This window comes from Podarcis melisellensis, assembly GCF_964234715.1.
Source record: "Podarcis melisellensis genome assembly, chromosome: 5".
NCBI classification, from domain to species: domain Eukaryota; kingdom Metazoa; phylum Chordata; class Lepidosauria; order Squamata; family Lacertidae; genus Podarcis; species Podarcis melisellensis.
Window position 1 is genome coordinate 14,572,442 of NC_138537.1, and position 21,076 is coordinate 14,593,517.

The following is a 21,076-nucleotide window of genomic DNA, read 5'->3' on the forward strand; positions in this document are numbered from 1 at the left end:
ACACAAAATGTTTGATATCAATTAGGCGTTTTATAGGTCAAAATGAGGACAAAAGGCAACCAAATTGGATTGGGGGAGGTTTTTATTATTATTATTTTAAAAAGCACAACTGACTAAAAAGAGCACACACACACCCTACCATTTTGTTTATTATGGACACATGCTTGCATAACTGTTTTGCATAAATTCAGACAAGGACTTGGAACTTCATGTACCATATCCAGCCAATGTTCTGTTGGAATGCTTTCTTTCCTTTATGATCGCTAGCTAGGACACACGTATCCATTTAGAACATATGGCTAAAAACAAAACAAAAAGAACTTTCCTTTTTTTTTTTTGTATCCCTTTATAAACTTTAATAATTTGCACAATCCAGAGAGTAAAACAAATAGCAATTCCTGTGGACGTCCCAGGAAGAAAATCTTGGAAAACAGGGAGGAGGAGGGGAATTTCACACAGGAAGGCAGCAAGTTATGTCATTTGTTCTCCCAGGAGGTTAAAGCTCTGTTTTCTGAGAGAGGAAGGTGTGTAGAAGGAGCCTGACTGAGACCCTATAGATCAGGGATGTCCAACCGGGCGACCTCGATCGACAGGTCAATCCCCGAGTGACAGCGGTAGATCGCGGGCTCATTTTCTTCTGCGGGGGAAAAAGAGAATCCTTGGGTGTACTGTCCTGGTTGTTGGTTGGTTGTCGGCGCCCTGCTACACCGGCGTCTCTGAAGCCCCTGCTGGCTGGCCGTGGCAAGTTCACTCTGGCAAAAGGCTTCGCCGATCTCCGGCTGTGCGATGGTAGACAGTTCCTGACGGCTGTTCTTTGCTTCCCTGCGACAGTCTGACCGAAGGTGAGCCCCCCTTAAAAAAAGCTCAACTACTCTAGCTCTCCCCCCCCCAAAAAAATGTGTAGATCACTGCTGGTTTTTCATCCCAGGACTAGATCGCAGTCTCTTGGGAGTTGTAGAGTTGGAAGATCATCAGGTTCAACTTCCTGCAATGCAGGAATATTCAGCTGTCCCATACGGGGATCAAACTTGCAACCATGGCACCATGCTCTAACCAACTGAGAAACCTGAGCTGTAAACCAAGAAACCATAGTTCAACCAGTCACCTCAGCCATGGCTTTGGTCTCAGTCCCACTACCTCCATCTAAAGCTCAAAGGTTTGGGAGGAAGTCTTCTGTGTTGCCCAACATGGTCCTCCACTCCCTTGCAGGCTTGCCTGGGAGACATGGGGAGATCTAGGAATCTAAGCTGGCTTTCTCACAATTCTCCAGAGTGCCTGACAGAGCGATGTTGCAGGGCACTGCGGAAAACGTAACATGCCAAAAGAACCACCGTGGTTATTTACTGAATTTCCGCACCGCCCTTCGTCCAAGGACCACAAGGCGGTTTGCAATGTAAAAACACAAAAATACAAACCATGATAACGAACAATACCCACCCCCAATTTTAAAAGACTATTTGTTGTTGTTGTTTAGTCGTGTCCGACTCTTCGTGACCCCATGGACCAGAGAACGCCAGGCACCTCTGTCCTCCACTGCCTCCCGCAGTTTGGTGAAACTCATGCAGGTAACCTCGAAAACACTATCCAACCATCTCGTCCTCTGTCGCCCCCTTCTCCTTGTGCCCTCCATCTTTCCCAACATCAGGGTCTTTTCCAGGGAGTCTTCTCTTCTCATGAGGTGGTCAAAGTACTGGAGCCTCAGCTTCACAATCTGTCCTTCCAGTGAAGACTATAAAGACTATAGGTTGTTTTAATTATCCAACGGCCTGGGAGAAGAGGAATGTTTTCACCTGAGGCCCAAAGATATGTACCGTAAGGAAGGTGCCAGGGGAGCCTCTCTGGGGAGAGCATTCCACAAGCAGGGAGCCACCACAGAGAAGGCTCGTTCTCGTGTTGCTGCCCACTGGACCTCTCGTGGAAGAGGCACACAAAAATGGGTCTCAGACAATGATTGCAGAGTCCAGGTTGGTTCACATGAGAAGAGGCGGTTCTTGAGGTGCTAGGCAGCTTCATTGGTTTAAACGGAGAGTCAAAATAGATTCCACTGATCCATCTAAGTACCTTGAACTGAGCCAGAAGGTACCAAGCAGTCTATGCTGAATGTAAGTTGACATTTGCTGCGGAACAACCTGTCCGTAAGACTTTACTATATGCACTCTCCATTGGAAACCTTTCCTGTGAAAAGTCCCATCCGGAATGAATGAGAGCTGGACTTATTGCATAGCTTGGATTCATTTCTAATGTAGTTTGTGCCCTAATTAAAATACCACAGGGCCATAAAGTACTATACACCTAGGTTGAGAGAAATGGTTTCTTCTTGTACAGCAAGAACAGAGAATCACAAAAGGCACATTTCTTTGCTTGGGTAATCCAAACTATTCAGTTTGCTATTTCCAAAAAAATACATTCATTTCCCCCTTTAGCCATACAATAGCTAAGTCGGTATCATAAAGACCCCAAATTGCCTGTTAGAAACAATAATCCAAATTAAAATGCCCACTTTAAGAAGGAATGAAAAAAGTAGATTACAGTTTATTGCACTTTTTGGGGGGGGGAGGGGAGAACCCTTCATGATGGAGCTTCAATTCCTTTAAGCAATATGTCCAGCACAAGCTGCCACAGAAACATTTTAATTTCGAGACCCTGATACTGATTGTGTGTGTGCGCACATCGCATCTCCAAATTTCAACAAACAACTCAGACCTTGCAAAAAAAAGGGTTGCAATTTTCAAGAAGATGCTCATCTAAGCAGTACTGCAACTATGTCTCTGAAATGCAGAGACCAGCAGGTAGATCAAGTAGGCAACATTCACTGGATTTTCCATCTTACTGGTCCTCTAGTCTACTATTCATTAAACAATCACCTTTTCCTTCCTTTGTAATGCCCCACCTTAACCGAAAATCATAGCCAATTAAGCAAAAGAGCAACGAGGCTGGTATTACTATTTCTACAGGATTTCAACAGGATTGCTTCTCTCTCTCTCTCTCTCTCATTTGGACTCGCACACAACAAATACGAGATCATGCATGCAACTACTACCAGCAGGAATTCACGCGCTCACATATGTGCTGAAGTCATCAGCGAAGCACGCTAAGGCTATCTCAGACGAAAGCCCGTAAAAACCTTTCTACCAGACTGCCCTGTTACATAATCTCAGCATGCCACACATGTGAAAGGAAAGCTGGGAATAATGCAAGGAATGCAGCTGTAAACATTTTACATGTTTACGGGGGCTATTTCTGCACATTCGCTTTTTTAAAAAAAGCCAGATGACTAACGGTCTGATTGCATGAGCTACAGCGGCAATTACGTCTTTTAAGATAAGGAGGCACAGCTGCGCCAAAGCAGCCTCGTGGATAAGGCAACTGCCGAGATGACCACAAGGATGCTTGAAGGACCTAGTGCAATTCAAACTCTGAAGCGGTGTTAAGATTGCAGCTTTAGCTAACTACTGGATTGAGATGCACTTCTCATACTGAAATTCTCTATTTAAATAGGATATCTTCTTTCAGACAATTCAGACCAGTGCAGAAAGATGGGTGAAAAATATATGAAAGTAGCACAGATCGGAAACGGGACAGATTTGTCCGTCCTTAGACGACTACATCCAAACCTAGACCAGGAGCGTTTTTGCTCTGGTTCAGGGGTCCCTGAGGTCAGTGGCTGGAGCACGGAACTTCAGCTAGCTATTATTATTATTATTAATAATAATAATATGCAACCCCTACGCTGTGAAATATAAGCTTGTGTGCTACCAATGACATAAACTCCAAAGCTACTTTGCACGAATGTTACACTAGATCTCATCTCCTATCTTCAATTTTGCACTGCTGTGTAATTATTATTTTTCGTCAAATGCCAGCGGATTACATACCTGTGGTTTTTCAATTCCAGAAAGGACATCTTGAACCCTTTTTGTTTCTGTGTCACATTCTGTGCAGGAAGAAAAAAAAGAGGACAGAAGTTACAACTTTTGCTTCAGTAGCAAGAGCGTCAACCAAATTTTGAATTCATCCACACGTGAGTTCACACAATCGGAGAGATAACGCAGAGGCAACGCTTTAACCATGGATCAAAGGGAGGAACTGTGAACTTCCATGCTTGCTCCCTATGCGAATAGTTCCTTCGTCCTCCAGTGCAAACTACGATCACTATTCTAAGGCTCATGCCGAGATCAACTATATTTATTTACTTATTCCAAACCTCTTTTAACTACTTTTCATCGAGAGAATTCCAAAGTGGTGTGTACAGGAAAAAATCTATCAACCCATCATAGAAACACAATATAAAAACCAATGTATTAGAAGAACAATATACAGTAAAAAGCAAGATGCAGATTAGAAATGGCTGGCAGCTTTAGTCATAGTCAAGAGATGTTGTTGATGTTATTTTAATTTATTACCTGCCATTCACCCTAATGTCCTAGGGTGTTTTACAACAATTTAAAATATAACATCGCAAACAGTTTGAAAAACCTACAATTTAAAAAATAACGAAATCACAGAAAATAGGCTGTTTCCTGAAAACATACACCTGAAGTTGTGTATACATTATACACCAGAAGCGGTATGATGAAGTTGCCAGACACACCTCTCCAGGGAGGGATTTCCACAACTTAGGGGCTGCCACAGAAAATGCCCTCTTCCTAGGCCACCCCCAACCCGAGTGTCTGAAGGCAGCAGAACTACCAGGAGGGTCCCTTAACATACAAGGTTTTGAAGTTAACCTCAACCAGGATATGAAGCAGGGGTTTAAAGCTTGGTGCTGGTGGAAGGATTTGGCTCCTCACCTGTAACCAATAAAGTTGTGGCCTTTTTTAGCCCATTAACCTTAATAATTGTGTCATGTGTCATTATTTCCACTTGGGGGAGGGCGGGAACTTGCCACGCAAAGCCACTTCCACCCTTCCACCCGCGCAATTGGATTCCCGGCCATTTCACCCCTTGGCCAGCCAATCGGCTGGCTCTGGGGGCGTGGCCTGCCCCATTTTAAGCAGGACTGGGCCAGGGATCTCCCTCTTTGCCGCTTCTCAGAGTTTGGTTTCCCCACCCTCCCGCCCTATAAGGTTTTGCCTTTGACCTTGCTATGGACCTTGGTTGGTTTCCGTTGAGGGGCCTGGTAGGAATTTTTCCACTTGGCAAATTGGCACCACCCACTTGGTTTTTGCCTACATCATAGCAAATCGTCACAACTTTCTGGATATTGGTAGTTAGGCATTGGAATATTTCTGTAGTTGGGAGAGGGGAGGCAACGCCATCACCTGCCCTATGTATTGAAGGGTAGTCCGGTAAAGGATTCTGGGGGGCGTGGCCCTGTCCGAAGCATAGGGAGGTGAGGGCCTAAGGCACGCCCCCTATTGGTGACCCCGGGGGAGTTCCTAGTTGATGTGCATCAGAAGGATTCCCCTTACTGGTGGTTAACCCTTCTGGACTTCAAGCGGACAGGCTGAAGTTGGATATAGTCAGTTAGGGCCAATGCCTAAGCCAATACCGCTCATCACCGGTAACCAATAAAGTTGTGGCCTTTTTGAAGTCCATTAACCTTAATAACTGTGTCATTATTTCCACGGGGGTGTGGGGTGGGAACTCGCTACGCAAAAGTGCTATCCTGTTCTTCTAACCCTAGGTAAGGAGCAGGGGTGAAAGGAATTTCCTAGGTTCCTCTTAAGAATCAAGAGTATTTCAGCCAAAACCTAGTATGCCTTGAGAGGCATGGGGGAAGGATTTTGGTCCCTCTAGTTGCTGCTCAACTACATCTCCCATCAACCCCAGCCAGCATGGCCAACAGTCAAGAGTGATGGGAATTGTAGCCCAGGAGCATCAGAAAGGCCAAAGGTTCTCCACACCCAACACAGGCCACAGGTAGCAAAAGAACTGTCTTTGCGACATCTGGAAAACGAACAACTGGGCACAGAATCATGAGCAAGAAAGCAGGTTTAGTAACTCAGTATCAGGAAAGTCCTCAGAATTCAGCTACGAAAGAAGAATTATGAAGCTGTGCATAGTTTCGCCCACGTAAGATCTATAGTTGTCGACCGGGCTGAAAATGCCTTGATCCTGCCATTTGTGGAACCGGAATGCTGGCCTGTTTCCTTTTGCATTCGAACAATCTAGTAGAAAAGCCACCTTTCCAGGCTGGGGGAAGACAACACACTGAGGGACAGCTGAGCATGGCGACACTGTTTTGCTCAGAGACAGGCAGACTATGCTAAACTGGTCTGCCAGCTTCAGACAATTTCCTTCGAAAGGAAGGAACACAGGATGATTATTCAGCCTCTGGCAAAGACTCCAAATGGCATTTGGAGCACAAATATAGCAAGAGTCTTACATATCATTCTGATTCTGCCTACTTTGGCACAGAAGGAAGCCTATCAGATCTTTATACTCTTGTTTATGGGAATATTCCATAGTAATAATCCTTTCAATCCTGATTATACCACCTATCTCCCATCCCTTGGATTTGTGCTCCCAATTTTGTTCTCAGCTTGCCCCTTTTCTCTCTCTACTTGAGTTAGCTCAAGCTCAAGGGCAATAAGGCATCACTATTCAACTCATAACAGGAAAGGATATGGTGGTAGCTTGTCCACTTAGTGAACCATTCAGATTACTATTCATCATTCAGATTACTATTCATAACAAGAATAGTTCAGTTTGAAAAAGAAAATAAAGAACTTGACCAAAAGCAGTGGTTCCCAAGAAAATACTCAGTGCAAATTAATCTTCAAGCAGATCACACTTGACATTGCCTGCTTGCCAAAGATCATGAAACCAAAACGTGGGCGGAAAGCTACAAATCTCTGAAAACCCCAAAAGCCATTCTGACAGTATTTCAAGAATCCAGATCCAAACTATTTGCATTCTTCCAACGAACCACTTAATATGCAAAAACACATTGCAAGTGAAACATGCATGCGTGAAAGGTGCTCCATAGTCTCAAGACTTCAAAACCAATGATGCAGTGCAACTATGAATGCATGGAAACACTTGGAGCTCTGTATTGATACGACCACAACTGACAATTAACTGCACAATGGGAAACAGATGAATTCTGAACAAAATGGATTTTCCAGGAAGAAAGAACAATGTAATAAGAATTCATATTCTGCTCTGGCTCAGTAATGGAGACTCTCTTTGTTAGGTAACAATATTCATTTCAAAATTGTCTTATAGATGTATCTTAACAGTCAAACCACAAGCCACCAAATGTTAAGAAACACCGAATATAACTCAACATAAATGATGTCTTGTAATTATGTAATCATGCAATTATTTAATTAGTTGGAACTGGTGTGGTTTTTTTGTTTTATTACGGGTTGTATTTATTGGTTTTGTTTGCATTTGTTAATGATGGGTGAATTTTTCTTTTGTTATCTGGTAATTTTGTTCTGTTATTTTATTGCAACACAGTATGCGAAGCGGATTCTTGAATTTTTGTTTCGTCTGTTTTCAGCCATACAGTGGTACCTCAGGTTAAGTACTTAATTCGTTCCGGAGGTCCGTTCTTAACCTGAAACTGTTCTTAACCTGAAGCACCACTTTAGCTAATGGGGCCTCCTGCTGCGCCACCGGAGCATGATTTCTGTTCTTATCCTGAAGCAAAGTTCTTAACCTGAAGCAATATTTCTGGGTTAGCGGAGTGTGTAACCTGAAGCGTATGTAACCTGAAGCGTATGTAACCCGAGGTACCACTGTATTTCAAATGGCTACAGGATGGCAAAGTGATTTTTGTCACGTATTTTGTAATTGCTATGGATTGTAAACCAGCTCAAGTACAGTTAATACGGAGAGGCAGTGTGCAAATTTGAAATGATGTGAAATAACTTAAAACTACTGGACCCACTGGATCTGGCATTTCCTCCTGAAATCTTCAGGGTTGGGGATAATCAAATGCCCCTTTTTTTCCTCACTGCAAAATTCTTTATACTTATTACTTCACCTTAGCTGCCAGAAGCTGATGCTGAATCATTCTTGACCTTTAATCCTTAACATGTGGACCAGATTTTCTCTCTTTACATTGCTTTATAGCTGAGATTCCTGTCACACTCAGTAATGAGATGAGATAAAAATAAACCCACAAAGCTTAATGAAATTTCATTTCCCTCTCCATGTGGAAAAAGTGACAATTTTCTACAGTAACTAACCCCAGCGTTGACCCTTTTCAAGTCACTGATGACTAGCACACTCCAGCTGAAGCACTGGATAAAAATAGGATACAGGGACTATAAAACAAACATGGCGGTTATTTTAGATATTTAAGGGGTGGGGGAACAGAACTCTAAACATACATTCCCGCGAGGGATGACCGATTCCTGTTATGACTTTGGCAAGGGTCATATTGTTAAGGGCTGAGGCCCAAGAATGGACTACGACATTGCTGTACCAAAACAGGGTGAAATAGTGGCCAAATATCATTTCTTTGGGAAGGATATAAATGTGTAACATAGGCCTCTTCGTCTTCCTTAGGCTCCTTTCATTGACCTGTTGGCCTTCAGAAGTTGTTTGGACACCCAACTCACATCAGCCAGCATAACGTAATAATTGGGGTGATGGGAGTTGTAATCCAACAACATCTGGAGGGCCACAGGTTCCCCATTCCAGCTTTAAGCTCATGGCATGTATTTATATTAATTATAAAAATAGGTAAAGGTAAAGGGACCCCTGACCATTAGGACCAGTCGTGACCGACTCTAGGGTTGCGGCGCTCATCTCGCTTTATTGGCAGAGGGAGCCTGCATACAGCTTCCGGGTCATGTGGCCAGCATGACTAAGCCACTTCTGGCGAACCAGAGCAGCGCACGGAAATGCCGTTTACCTTCCCGCCAGAGCGGTACCTATTTATCTACTTGCACTTTGATGTGCTTTTGAACAGCTAGGTTGGCAGGAGCAGGGACAGGAGCAGGGACCGAGCAACAGGAGTTCACCCCGTAACGAGGATTTGAACCGCCGACCTTCTGATCAGCAAGGCTCTGTGGTTTAACCCTGATTTACCACGTACCACTGGTAAATCAGGCTTTGCTCCCAACCAATGAAATCGAGTGCCAGTTAGGGGGTGGACTTGCCAGCCTAAATTTGGTCCATAACACTTTCGCACATTTCGGGTGCTAACATCCTGCACAAATGACGTATAAATGGTATTGGGAAAGGAGGGAATTGGCATATCTAAATGGGCATGAGACACACCGAAGAGTGAAATAACCGCCCCGAGACCTGAGGGTACAGGGCAGTATAATTAATTTATTAATAGTACAATTCAATAAATAACAAAAAAGTTTATTATTTATACGCCACCCATCTGACTGGGTTACTCCAGCCACTCTGAGCGCCTTCGAACAAATCAAAAGACGGTAAGACATCAAACATTCAAAACCTCCTTATTCAAAGCCTGTACTGGCCCATTTTCCATGTGGATTAAAACAAACGAAGAAACAAACATATCATCCTTCAAGAAACAAAGCAAAACACTTTGTGTGGTCAGAGGGCTATACTTTTATTTTTTAAAGCCTTTTAGTAGCTGCTTGGAATGGTCTGAGGAAACAGCTTCTGCTTCCATATGTCCAGCTTTCTTTATTCAATGTCCCCAAAACATTAAATGCTATTGCTCCCTGGGACATTTGCAGACCCATTTTCAACACCTGTGACTCTAGCTGCTCCCTGGGACTGTTAGCTGTTGGAGGCAGATTGCTTGTGGGATTTGTTGGAGTTCTGATTCCAAAGGAGGTCTATGTTCTGAGCAGGATCAGGTGGGTCCATTTCAGAATTCAGATCCACCATTCCTCAAGCATTCCTAGCGCACTGCTCTTCCATGTGCTCTAGAGACCAGAGGCCTAACTCACATTTGTTCTGCAGCCAGGAAGTCCTGTTAGCAGGGTCAAGTCCCAGGTATACATTTATCTGCCTGTTAAAAACTCTATATCCAGCAGAGGTCAGCTGAGAGCTAGGAGGACCCTCTGAAGTGATAACGAAGTGAACCAAGCACCAAAAAGATACTGGAGCAAAGAAAAGATTACACATGACTCCACAAAGGCTTAGAGAAACTAAATGCCCACCAAAGAAACACACCCATGATTCTAACCTTCATAGGACCAGTGAGACAGTTCTGCATTGTTTCCAGATTTGCCTTTTATTATAAAATGCATTTACTCGTGACAAAATGGGAGGTGCAACTATGGAGAAAAGGACAGTGTTAGGGGTGGGGTAATCTATCAATTCTGGTTCCTTTCAGTGCCTCATTTCCCCCTTCTTTAGTTTGGCTTTCCAAACTTTTTAATGTTCTTTTATTGACTAGTTTTATGTGCTATTGTTGTAAAATGCTCTGATTTCTCTTTTATGAAAGAGCAGAATATAAATATTTTTATAAAGAAATAAAACAAATATCAGCTTGCAATGTTCTAAAAAAGGATACCTGAAAATTCATCAGCATTTCAGTATCAATGTATCCTATTACACACATTTTTGCAAGCCGTTTCCCCTATTATTTCCACTAATATATGATTTCTTATGCACACTTTACCCTAGCACATGCAATTCTATACACTGAGGTGGTACCTCAGTTTACGAACTTAATCCGTTCCGGAAGTCCATTCTTAAACCGAAACCGTTCTTAAACCGAGACACACTTTCCCTAATGAGGCCTCCCGCCACCGGTGCCCTTCCTTGTTCGGATTCCGTTCTTAGACTGAGGTAAAGTTCTCAAACTGGGACACTATTTCTGGTTTTGTGGAGTTCGTAAACTGAATCGTTTGTAAACAGGACTGTTCTTAAACCAAGGTACCACTGTACAGTGGTACCTCGGGTTACAGACGCTCCAGGTTACCGACTCTGCTAACCCAGAAACAATACCTCGGGTTAAGAACTTTGCTTCAGGATGAGAACAGAAATCGTGTGGCGGTGGAGCAGCATCAGCGGGAGGCCCCATTAGCTAAAGTGGTACCTCAGGTTAAGAACAGTTTCAGGTTTCAGGTTATGAACGGACCTCCAGAACGAATTAAGTTCTTAACCCGACGTACCACTGTACATATGACTTGACCAGAAGAACTACATTGCAAAATTTGGAGAACTGCAAATTTTGAAGGAAGGCTGCTTTTTTTAGTTTTGCACCAAGTGTGAATTAGCTAGGAACGACTTTAAATGGCCTCCCCATCCTTATCAGCAGCAGATAAACCAGTGTGCCAATATTTTACAGGACTGGCACAGTCATCGGATATTAGACGTAAGCCACAAGCCACAGGACTGTGCGATGAACTTCCTGCGGCCAGCATAACTTTTCTTTTTTAAAATCACAAAGAGCAACTCTGTGCAATGCACGGGGAATCACTTACAACCCTTTCAAAAAGTGCTTGCTGCAAGGCACCAGCACTCTTGAACTAAGCCAGTTTCCCAAACTTGGGTCTCCAGCTGTTTTTGGACTACAACTCCCATCATCCCTAGCTAGCAGGACCAGTGGTCAGGGATGATGGGAGTTGTAGTCCAAAAACAACTGGAGACAAGGATGGAAGACTGAAGAAACCCCAACTAAAGAATCATGGCAAGAAAAATTGATGGACTATGCAGAACTGGCAAAACTGACATATAAGCTACGGGATAAGGATAAATGTGACTTTAAAGATGAATGGGGACCCTTTACAAAGTATTTGAAGACGCAACAAAGCGAACTGGACTCCTTGGCTGGCTCTGAATAAACATTCACAAACTTTTTATTGATAATAACCAGATAAATAGTTTGAGGATCTATACAACTGTGTAACATGCAGAAATCAGCATTCTCAGAGAAATCAAAGAATGGAACTGAGGGAAGTCGGGGGGTGGGGGTGGGTGGGTTTTGTAGGGGAGGGTGGGGGAGGGAAGAAAAATGGGGAAAAAAATAAGGATGATATGTTTCTGGATAATATGTTTTGTTTCAATTTTGAATTAAAACAATAACAACAACAAAAACAGCTGGAGACCCACGTTTGGGAAACCCTTGCTAACAGCAAGATCCAGGAAGAAATTATGGAGCATAGGGGGCTACATTACACAGAGTCAGACCATTATGTCCTTTCAGCTCAGAATCTATACTGTCTCTACTGAGTGGCATCAGCTCTTCAGGCTCTGAGATGCAGATCTTCCTTGGTGTTACCTGTAGAAACCAGGAACTGACTCTGGAGCTCTTTCCAGGCATAGCTTGTGCTCAGGAGTCCCTCCCTTCTGCACTACCATGCTAACCTACCAAAGGAAGAATAGTGGTCTGCCTGTCTGTGCGTGATTTATTTTTTGCATTTATACCACCCCACCCCCCATTTTCTTCTTCCAAGGAGCTCAAAGTGGTGTGCAGGGTTCTCCTCACAACAACCCTGTGAAGATGAAGATGAAGAAGAAGAGAACCCGAAGTCTAGCTGAGCACATCTAAGCTTTTTGGGGGATGCCAAATGGAGTGCTCCATGTTAAAACGTTGTTAAAGCTGTAGCACATTCCATTATGGGCACCAACGTCCCAATACCAAAATAATAAATTACATTGAACCCCACGTAGGCCACACCTCTAACTGCAAACTGTGCATGTTCCCTGCAAAAGCAACAACAGAATCCTACACAGAGGGCATTTGGTTCCTGGAAAGAAAAATTCAAATCCGGTGTTATGTAAATACAGGAACCCCGTGACTCCAACAGGAAGCAAATCTAGGGAGCGAGGAAGATCAAGAAGAATTGCAATAATTTAAGCAGTAACTTTCATTTCTCTGTTCCCTGCTAAGATAAACGTGGCAAAACTGAGTTTAGATGAATGCGTAAGATGAAGGAAGGCACGGGAAAGGTGAACGCTGGTGTCTCTTAGCAGTGTTGGCAAAGCCTCAAAAATAAACGAAGCCCCCTAGAACCTCGCGCCGATTTGTCACATTTCTTGGTTTTAAAGCTTCTTTTTACGAACCAGATGGGTTTTTACGAGGCCTATAGGACGCCTACACGCTGGCCTGGATCAACAACAAACAGAAAAGGATTATTACCCAAAGTTCTGCAAGCTGAGTTGCTCTGTTGCGAATAGTTCCTCCTCCTCTCTTCCACCACCTCATAAAATGCCCTGCATTGCAGGCGGGTGGCATCAGGAATGGGGAAAGATCCCACCTGTTGTCTTAACGCTCAGAGGGGTAGAAAAGTACAAGAACTTTGGCAAGCCACGCAGACAGGGCCAATTCTCAAAAACACAGCAAACATAAAATGGTTCTCACAATGGCGGCCCCTCGTGCTAATTAAGAGGCAAGAAGGAACTTTCCCTCAATGCCAAGTTGAGTAGGTTTCTAAAGGGCGGGCGGGGATGAGAAGGAAACAGGATTCGGGTTAATGACTGTGGCATCTGATTTGTCTGCATTTTTACCACCTGTCTAATCTGAAGCATTCAGGATCTTTCCAGTTTTCCCGTGTATGCATGGTGAGAAAGGAGAATGCCGGAGCAGCTTCTTCTATCCAGATCTGGGAACTGCATTGCACAGCGATAATAATAATAATAATAATAATAATAATAATAATAATAATAATAATAATTGTATATGCTGCCCATCTAACTGGGTTGCCCCAGTCACTCTGGCAGGGTCCCGACAAAAAATAGTAAAAATGCAATAAATCCCTACTGATTTTATCTGAATTGACTTTCAGCTATGTGCGTTGAGGATCATAGAGGAATCACAGAATTGTAGAGCCGGAAGGGACCACCAGGGTAATTCTAGTCCAACCCTCACAGCTCAAGAACGTGAGCCAATGGCTTGAAAACTATGTTATGCTGAGCCCTGGAGATCCTCGGAAGCATACCAGAGGTCTTTTGATGGAGGGTGCAAGGGATGTGATGTAAAAAGCAACAACTCCCCCCCCCCCCACACACACACGCAGGCACAAAATCAGTGCAGGGATAGCTCAGTTGGTTAGAGCATGGGGCTGATAACGTCAAAGTTTCATTGCTTTTAAGCCAACCGTCCCCAACCCGGCATTTCGGTTTACCGCTTCCACCAGTCCCAGCCTACACTGGCAACTTTCGGGGCTGATGGGAGTTAACAGTCCAAAATGTCTGGACGATGCCAGGTTATGGAAGGCTGTTTTAAGGAGTTTCCCCCTATTTGTTTCCGGAATCAAGAGCTGAGCGGCTGGTGGTGAATTTCTTAAAGTTGCAAAACATAGTGAAGCCCATCGGGATTTTACTTTTCAGACTCCACCAAACCATGTTGCCTATTGTCAGGGAACTGCCATCAGAGCTAGAGGTGGGGGGAAGGCTCCAGAGGGATGCCGGAGAGGGTCCCAGTAGGGAGAGAGGCAGCCCATCTGCTGGGGAAGGAAATCAGCGTAACACCAGTGGAGAAGGGGGGCAGATGGGGGAATTGGAGAGGAGGCTCCAGGACTCTTCACCGGAGACCAGCGGGGAGAGCACGGGTCCTCCGCTGCCCACACCCTCCCTGCGCAGAAGACTTCCGTGCAGGGAGAGTAGGAGGAGACTTGGCGTCAAAGAACTTCTTTGCTGGAAGAAGTTCAGGAAATGCCCACTGACGGATTCTGCCAGCGACTGAGACAGCCACGAAGTGAAGGGCTGTCCAGACAGAAAGGGTTCAACCAGGTAACCTAGCCAGGAGTGGCGGCAACTTACGCACGAGCAACCCCTGGAATCATTACACCTATGTATCTGACAGGGACAGAGACATGCATGACTGCACCGTCACATGCTGTTTGGCTGCGAGGAGATTAGCTAATGACAGATGAAGACTGCCTGCCTATCTGTGCTGATTCTGTCCTGCAGCCATGGCAAAGACTGTAAGAAACGTTTTAGGCATGCCTCTGCCTGAGTGAGAGGAGCGCCTTCAAATAGGCTCCAGAATCTTCTGCAATGTTGTGAAGTTCAGATCTGCAGGAGTTTCTCAACAGACAAATTGCCTGTGGCACAGGGACTCTGAGGGCAGAAATCTCGAAAACCTCCAGCATGGGGAATTAACAGTGGCAGAGTGAGGCACACATGGAAAGAAGAGTTTGTTAGAAGGTTCAGCTACGCAACGTCTCTGCGCTTCTTCGGGGCAGAACACGCATACTGCTTATTGCACCCTCGCAGAAATCCTTTATGAAAGTAAGGATGAGCTTCCATGCAAACAATAAACAGACGGTGGGTAAAGTAAATGTATCACAAACCAAAGTTTCAAGTTCCCACGAGGAGGAACGGTTCTCATGTTTGCTCCGAGAGCAGCTGTGTTATGCAAATTGTTTGAATTGCAAGCCCAAAAGCTAATTAAAATATCTCCACTGTAAACACGGCTTAAGGGCTTCTCTCCGCCTGCCTGCCCCCCCCACCCCCCCACTCCTTCACAGCAAAGACGGGAAAGGTCCAGCTAGACACTTAGCAGCCTGGTGATAGCAAAGTAGTTGCTGTTTCAAACAGCCCCTCCATTCCAGGCTGGTGACATAAGGACTGGGCCCTTCCATGCTGCATGCCTCACTCCCAAGCGCGGTTCCTCGCTTGCAGATGTGCCAGTCATAACATCATCTGCGCGCTCAGAATTTCTTCCAGGTTTCCAGAGGCCGTGACCACCGCAATTGCTGGCAGAAACCTTTCGCTAGTCACGCAGAAAGAGTGTAGCCTCCAATTTGCTAGACAAGAGAGTGTGTTTTCCCCCTAATGGGCCGATTCCTAATAGCCCCCCATGTGCTTCCGTGCTCTCATGGCAGCTGCCAGTAGGTTGTCCAAATCCCAGCAGCTTCAAACGCCTTCACTCAGCTTTCATGACCTTGGGAGCCAGCAACCAAAATCACCATAAACCTGCCTATGCAGCTATGTCCCTTGCCAGGAGGCCAAGGTACCTTCTTTCATTGCTGCCGTCACCATCATGCAACAGGCACGATTCTGTATTTTAACATCTGTTTGGCCAGCTTCACAGTGAGCTTTACGCACTTGTGCTCTAGCTATCACCCCACCTGCTTCATCACCCCAAATAATCCCTAGTATTTCGAGCGGCAAACTGGGCTCTGCAGTGCCAGAGACGGTGCCTGGTCCACTGCACCATTCTGTTCCATACCAAGACTAAGACCTGGATAGGATTGTAAGCTCTAGGAAATAGGCACTCAAGGGTGGTAAGCTCTTCTGGAAAACAGGCAATCCAGAATCCTTAAGTATTTGAAGGCAGATCAACTTAATGGGTCTTCTACCCTAGGAGAGGGGGCTGCTGTTGTTGTTGTTGTGTTGTTGTTGTTGTTGTTGTTGTAAGACCAGACATGCCAGAAAATGGTTTGACCAGGATAACGGAGGAATCACAGCCCCAGACCATCCCACTCAAGGTCTGCAGCAAGGACCAATCTGAAGTTATGCTCCACCTTGCGAGCCAGGCCAATGGACCATTTGAGAAAACCGCATGGTTCTCATGGTGGCCAAGAAGTCCCAAGCTGACCATTGAGAACTGTCTTGGTGTGAATGTCCAAGTCCCACAGAACAACTCAAGGTTCTCCAACACCACCATACTTGAGACTACAATTGGCCAGCTTCTTCACATGGGGATCTAAGATCGATGACGACAGGTATCAGAGGAAGCCTAGATTTCAGAGCATCACTGATTGACATACATCACTGAATATTTTGACGTTTTGGTTATATTCATTTCCAAAAGCAAAGTTGGGTGGAGTTTTAGGTGAAGAAGGAAGTAGGATGCTCAAACGCACGAAAGAGAACTCTGGGTGGCACGGGCATGAAGGTCACAGCTTGGATTTATGATCTTCTTTCCTCCTTTTTTACGATTGCTTAAATACAGCAGCAGCGAACACCCACCCCCTGCAAATATTACTGGCCCAAGATCTGAGCCAGTTCTTGCAATGAACAACATACAGCTGGCCAACTGAAGGCCAAGCAAAGCTTCCTTGGTAAAGTGGTGCTGCCTATGACAATATACGAGGGTGAGCACAGCTGATGCAACATGTGTTTTGCCCCCTTGGAGGAATGCTTTTGCCTCGCAAAGGGGAACGACAGATACGCAGCATGGAGCAAAGCCACGGCTCATCAGCTTTGAAGCAACCGCCAATTAAACAGCAATACAGAAGCTGCATACATGGATAAAAGGCAAGTCCAGTTCGGCGGGTTGAACTTTAGCCTTTCTTCTCAACATTAACCACCAACTTGGAAGCTAGGTGGCCTCTTGGTGGCTACAGCGAGAAACAGAACTTTTGTATGGAATGCTCTGAATGCATCCAGGCTGCGGACAGGCTGGAGGGCTGGTCAGCCTTCTCAGCTTGGGCGTGGTGAGCTTTGAAATCCTTCGCTCAGAAAAGTCTCAGCTTCAGTCCTGAGCCATCCAAAACAACAAGGCAGCAACTCTCACAACAGCCGTGTTGTTAGATTGGCCCCTTAAGCGTTGGCAAATAAACGCAGGAAATGCAACAACAACAAGAAGAGGGCATAGACCTGTATAAAATTTGCACACGCTAATTTCTGCATATGCATGCAAGTTTAAAGAAATAATTACTATAATTTAAAGGGATATGTGACTCATCTCGAGGGACACGGGTGGCACTGTGGGTTAAACCACAGAGCCTAGGACTTGCTGATCAGAAGGTTGGCGGTTCAAATCCCCGCGACGGGGTGAGCTCCCGTTGCTCGGTCCCTGCTCCTACCAACCTAGCAGTTCGAAAGCACGTCAAAGTGCAAATAGATAAATAGGTACCACTCCAGTGGGAAGGTAAACGGCATTTCCGTGTGCTGCTCTGGTTTGCCAGAAGCAGCTTAGTCATGCTGGCCACATGACCCGGAAGCTGTACGCCGGATCCCTTGGCCTATAAAGCGAGATGAGCGCCGCAACCCCAGAGTCAGCCACGACTGGACCTTATGATCAGGGGTCTCTTTACCTTTTATGACTCATCTCGCCATAGTGCAGAATGCTGTGACCAGATTATCTGTGTGCTTGCAGTCCAAGTATTACCTGTTGGCTGGCAAAATCCAAGGCCTCTGCTCTCTCCCTTCTTATAGTTCTCTGTCCTCAAAACAGGCTTGGGCCAGATAGCTCTTAAAACAGAGGATGGCTCCATATGACTTTACAGAGAATGGCTCTGTGAAGTAGGACCTGTGGCCGTCCTACGTATTATTTCTCAAAAGAATTGCTCTGCCTTTGCTCGAGAGCTCAAAGTAGTAAACAGACAAAAAATAAAATAAAAACATAATAAATGTAGAAAGCTGTTGTATGTTGAGTCAGACTATTGATCCCTCTAGATTAGTACTGTTTGCACTGACTGGCAACAGTTCTCCAGGGGGTCTCTCCCTAACTTACCACCTTTACTATATTGCTTTTTAACTTTTTAATCTTATTTTTAAACATCTCGCTTAACCGTTTAATTAAGTGTCTGATGAATGACAGCAGCAGCAATCTGTAAATTAGCATTTATTTCCCAGCAACTGCAAAGGCTGCTGTGCAGTTTGCAAACAAATTGCTCCAAATATCCTTGCAAATGACCTCTTTTTAGGAGAGGATATTTGCTTCCAACTTTCAGAAGCTGTGCTGTGAAAAGAGACACGGGAGTAGCAATGTTACTCCCATTATATTTTGCTTATATTTATAGTTATTTTTTTAGGCACATAGCAACACACTCCAGGAATATAGGCGAGAGCAGGTCACAGATTCGAATAACAATAGCATCCAAACTTCGGTTCTGCGGGGACAGCCAAGAAGAAATGTGACGATCTTTTCAGACTTCGTCTTGGAAAGAAAGCAACAATTCACACACAGTGGCCACAGTCAGATGAATGAACCTCGACTTAACAAAACAAACCATAGGAATGAAGGAAGATGCCTCACACTGAGGTAGATCATTGGTCCATTTAGCTCAGTACTGTCTATAAGGATTAGCAGGGTTTCAGGCACGGGTCTCTCTGAAGCCTACCTAGAGATACTGGGGGCAGAATTCGGGACCCGCTGCATGCAAAATAGATGCTCTACCAATAAGCTATGGCCCTTCATGTGAATGGGTTTTTCACAGAATTTTCATAGAATCTCAGAGTTGGAAGGGACCATGAGTCGTAGGGGATTTTTTTTGAATAAGAAGAACAGTTAGAGCAGGGGTAGGCAACCTAAGGCCCAGGGGCTGGATGTAGCCCAATCGCCTTCTCAATCCAGCCCGTGGATGGTTCAGGAATCAGTGTGTTTTTACATGAGTAGAATGTGTGCTTTTATTTAAAACGCACCTCTGGGTTATTTGTGGGGCCTGCCTGGTGTTTTTAGACGAGTAGAATGTGTCCTTTTATTTAAAACGCACCTCTGGGTTATTTGTGAGGCCTGCCTGGTGTTTCTACACGAGTAGAATGTGTGCTTTTATTAAAAATGCCTCTCTGGGTTATTTGTGGGGCATAGGAATTCGTTCCTATTTTTTCCCTTCAAAATATAGTCCAGCCCACCATAAGGTCTGAGGGACGGTGGACCGGCCCATGACTGAAAAAGGTTGCTGACCCCTTAGTCAGAGCCAGAGACGGGCGACTGTGGAGGGGACATTGCATGCGCGAACAACATGCCTCCCTCCCCGTTGGAGCATCTTGCCTCCTATCTTAAGCCAGGCTTCCCGGGCGTTCGGAAGGTGGTGGGAGGAGACTTGTACCCACTGGAGCACTGCACCTCCCTCCCTGAGCCAAGCAGAAGCATCTCCCTGCCTTTGGGAAGGAGACAGCAGGCTTTAATACCCTAATTTACCGCAAACATTTAGGGAACTGACCTACTTCCTCTAGTACACTGACCGCATGCCACTGATCTCTCCCAACCCCAAGCAATGCAAGAACCTTCTGCCCAAAGTGGAGTTGAACCCACAACCCTGCGATCCAAGCATCTCACTCCCTTCTGACTGGGCTATCCCCTGCATGCAACCAACTGCACAAGCGAGAAGGACTACACCAGTGTGGTGTAGTGGTTAAGAGTGGTGGACTTGTAATCTGGTGAACCGGGTTCAATTCCCCGCTCCTCCACATGCAGCTGCTGGGTGACCTTGGGCCAGTCACACTTCTCTGAAGTCTCTCAGCCCCACTCACCTCACAGAGTGTTTGTTGTGGGGAAGGAAGGGAAAGGAGAATGTTAGCCGCTTTGAGACTCCTGAAGGGGAGTGAAAGGCGGGATATCAAATCCAAACTCTTCTTCTTCTTCTACCTGCCACCAACATTTCTCGCAAGGCAACGTGGAAGGTGGACTATAAATATTTGTAATAAATAAATAAGACCCCAGTTGGAATAGAATATGGAGCTGTCATATTCTGGGTTGTTTAGAAGTCATTAAACCTAGATTTTCGAGTTTGGATGTAACGGGAAACTATGGTGGCCTCTGTGAGAGCATAAGAGGCTTGTTCGTATCGTGACTTGTTAAGCCAGAATTTGGTCACCTAAACTCTGGGCATTGCTTTCTTAGGTTTACGGCTATTGGTTGCCAATGGCTTAGGAAATGTCATGCCTCTTACTTCTGTTTCGTTACCATTGCCTCATCCTGATCAGTCTTCTAAGAAGGAAAGCACACACCTGTAAAAGCAAGGTTTCAAGGAGATAGAAAAAGCCTGAGAGCATTTGCACTGGACTTGACACAGTTCCCCTTAATCTTCTGAAAAACAGAAGCCTGTGAGAAATGACTGAATGACTTGGACCATCAGCCTTAAATTAATGCCCTTTAGTGGAAAAGCGGGGGAAGGGATGTAAACGAACATGCTATTTAAAAGACACATCCAAAACTGAGCAATATGTTCCTTTGAACAGTAAATGCAACTTGGCCTGAGAAGTTCAACTGAATTACAAAGGAAACCATACTATGGTCTGGGTTAAGAGGTTTCTAGCCTGAACTAATAAACTAAATTGGCAAAGGATCACACAAAGCCATTTGGTTTAAGACAACAGCATAAATGATGGCGGGGCAAAAGCTAGACATTGTCCATAAAAAAAAGGCTGAAAAGCTTTCAAAGAATATCTGGCGTTTGTTCTTTCCCTCATCCATGCCCATGCAGTCTAATAAATTGGTATTATCAAGTGATTAATTTGACTTCAACCTAGGCTAGGGTTCCAGATTATACATCATGCACTGAGAATTATATACATGCAAGTACTAAGTGTGTCTTAGGAGCCCAGTGCAAAAAAACTGAAA

General features: G+C 44.9%; 1 protein-coding gene and 1 long non-coding RNA gene across 2 annotated transcripts in view; both read right to left on the reverse strand.

Moving 5' to 3' along the window:
* The window catches only part of LOC309370038, a 349,876-nt gene that overhangs the window by 103,797 nt on the left and 225,003 nt on the right, over positions 1–21,076 (reverse strand). The gene's annotated exons all lie outside the window — the stretch shown is intronic.
* Positions 1–21,076, reverse strand: part of FNDC3B (fibronectin type III domain containing 3B) — a 259,170-nt gene that overhangs the window by 67,325 nt on the left and 170,769 nt on the right. Inside the window, exon 7 of the mRNA XM_081910793.1 lies at positions 3,876–3,934. Coding sequence (XP_081766919.1) covers positions 3,876–3,934 — 59 coding nt within the window. The remainder of the gene's footprint in view (positions 1–3,875; positions 3,935–21,076) is intronic.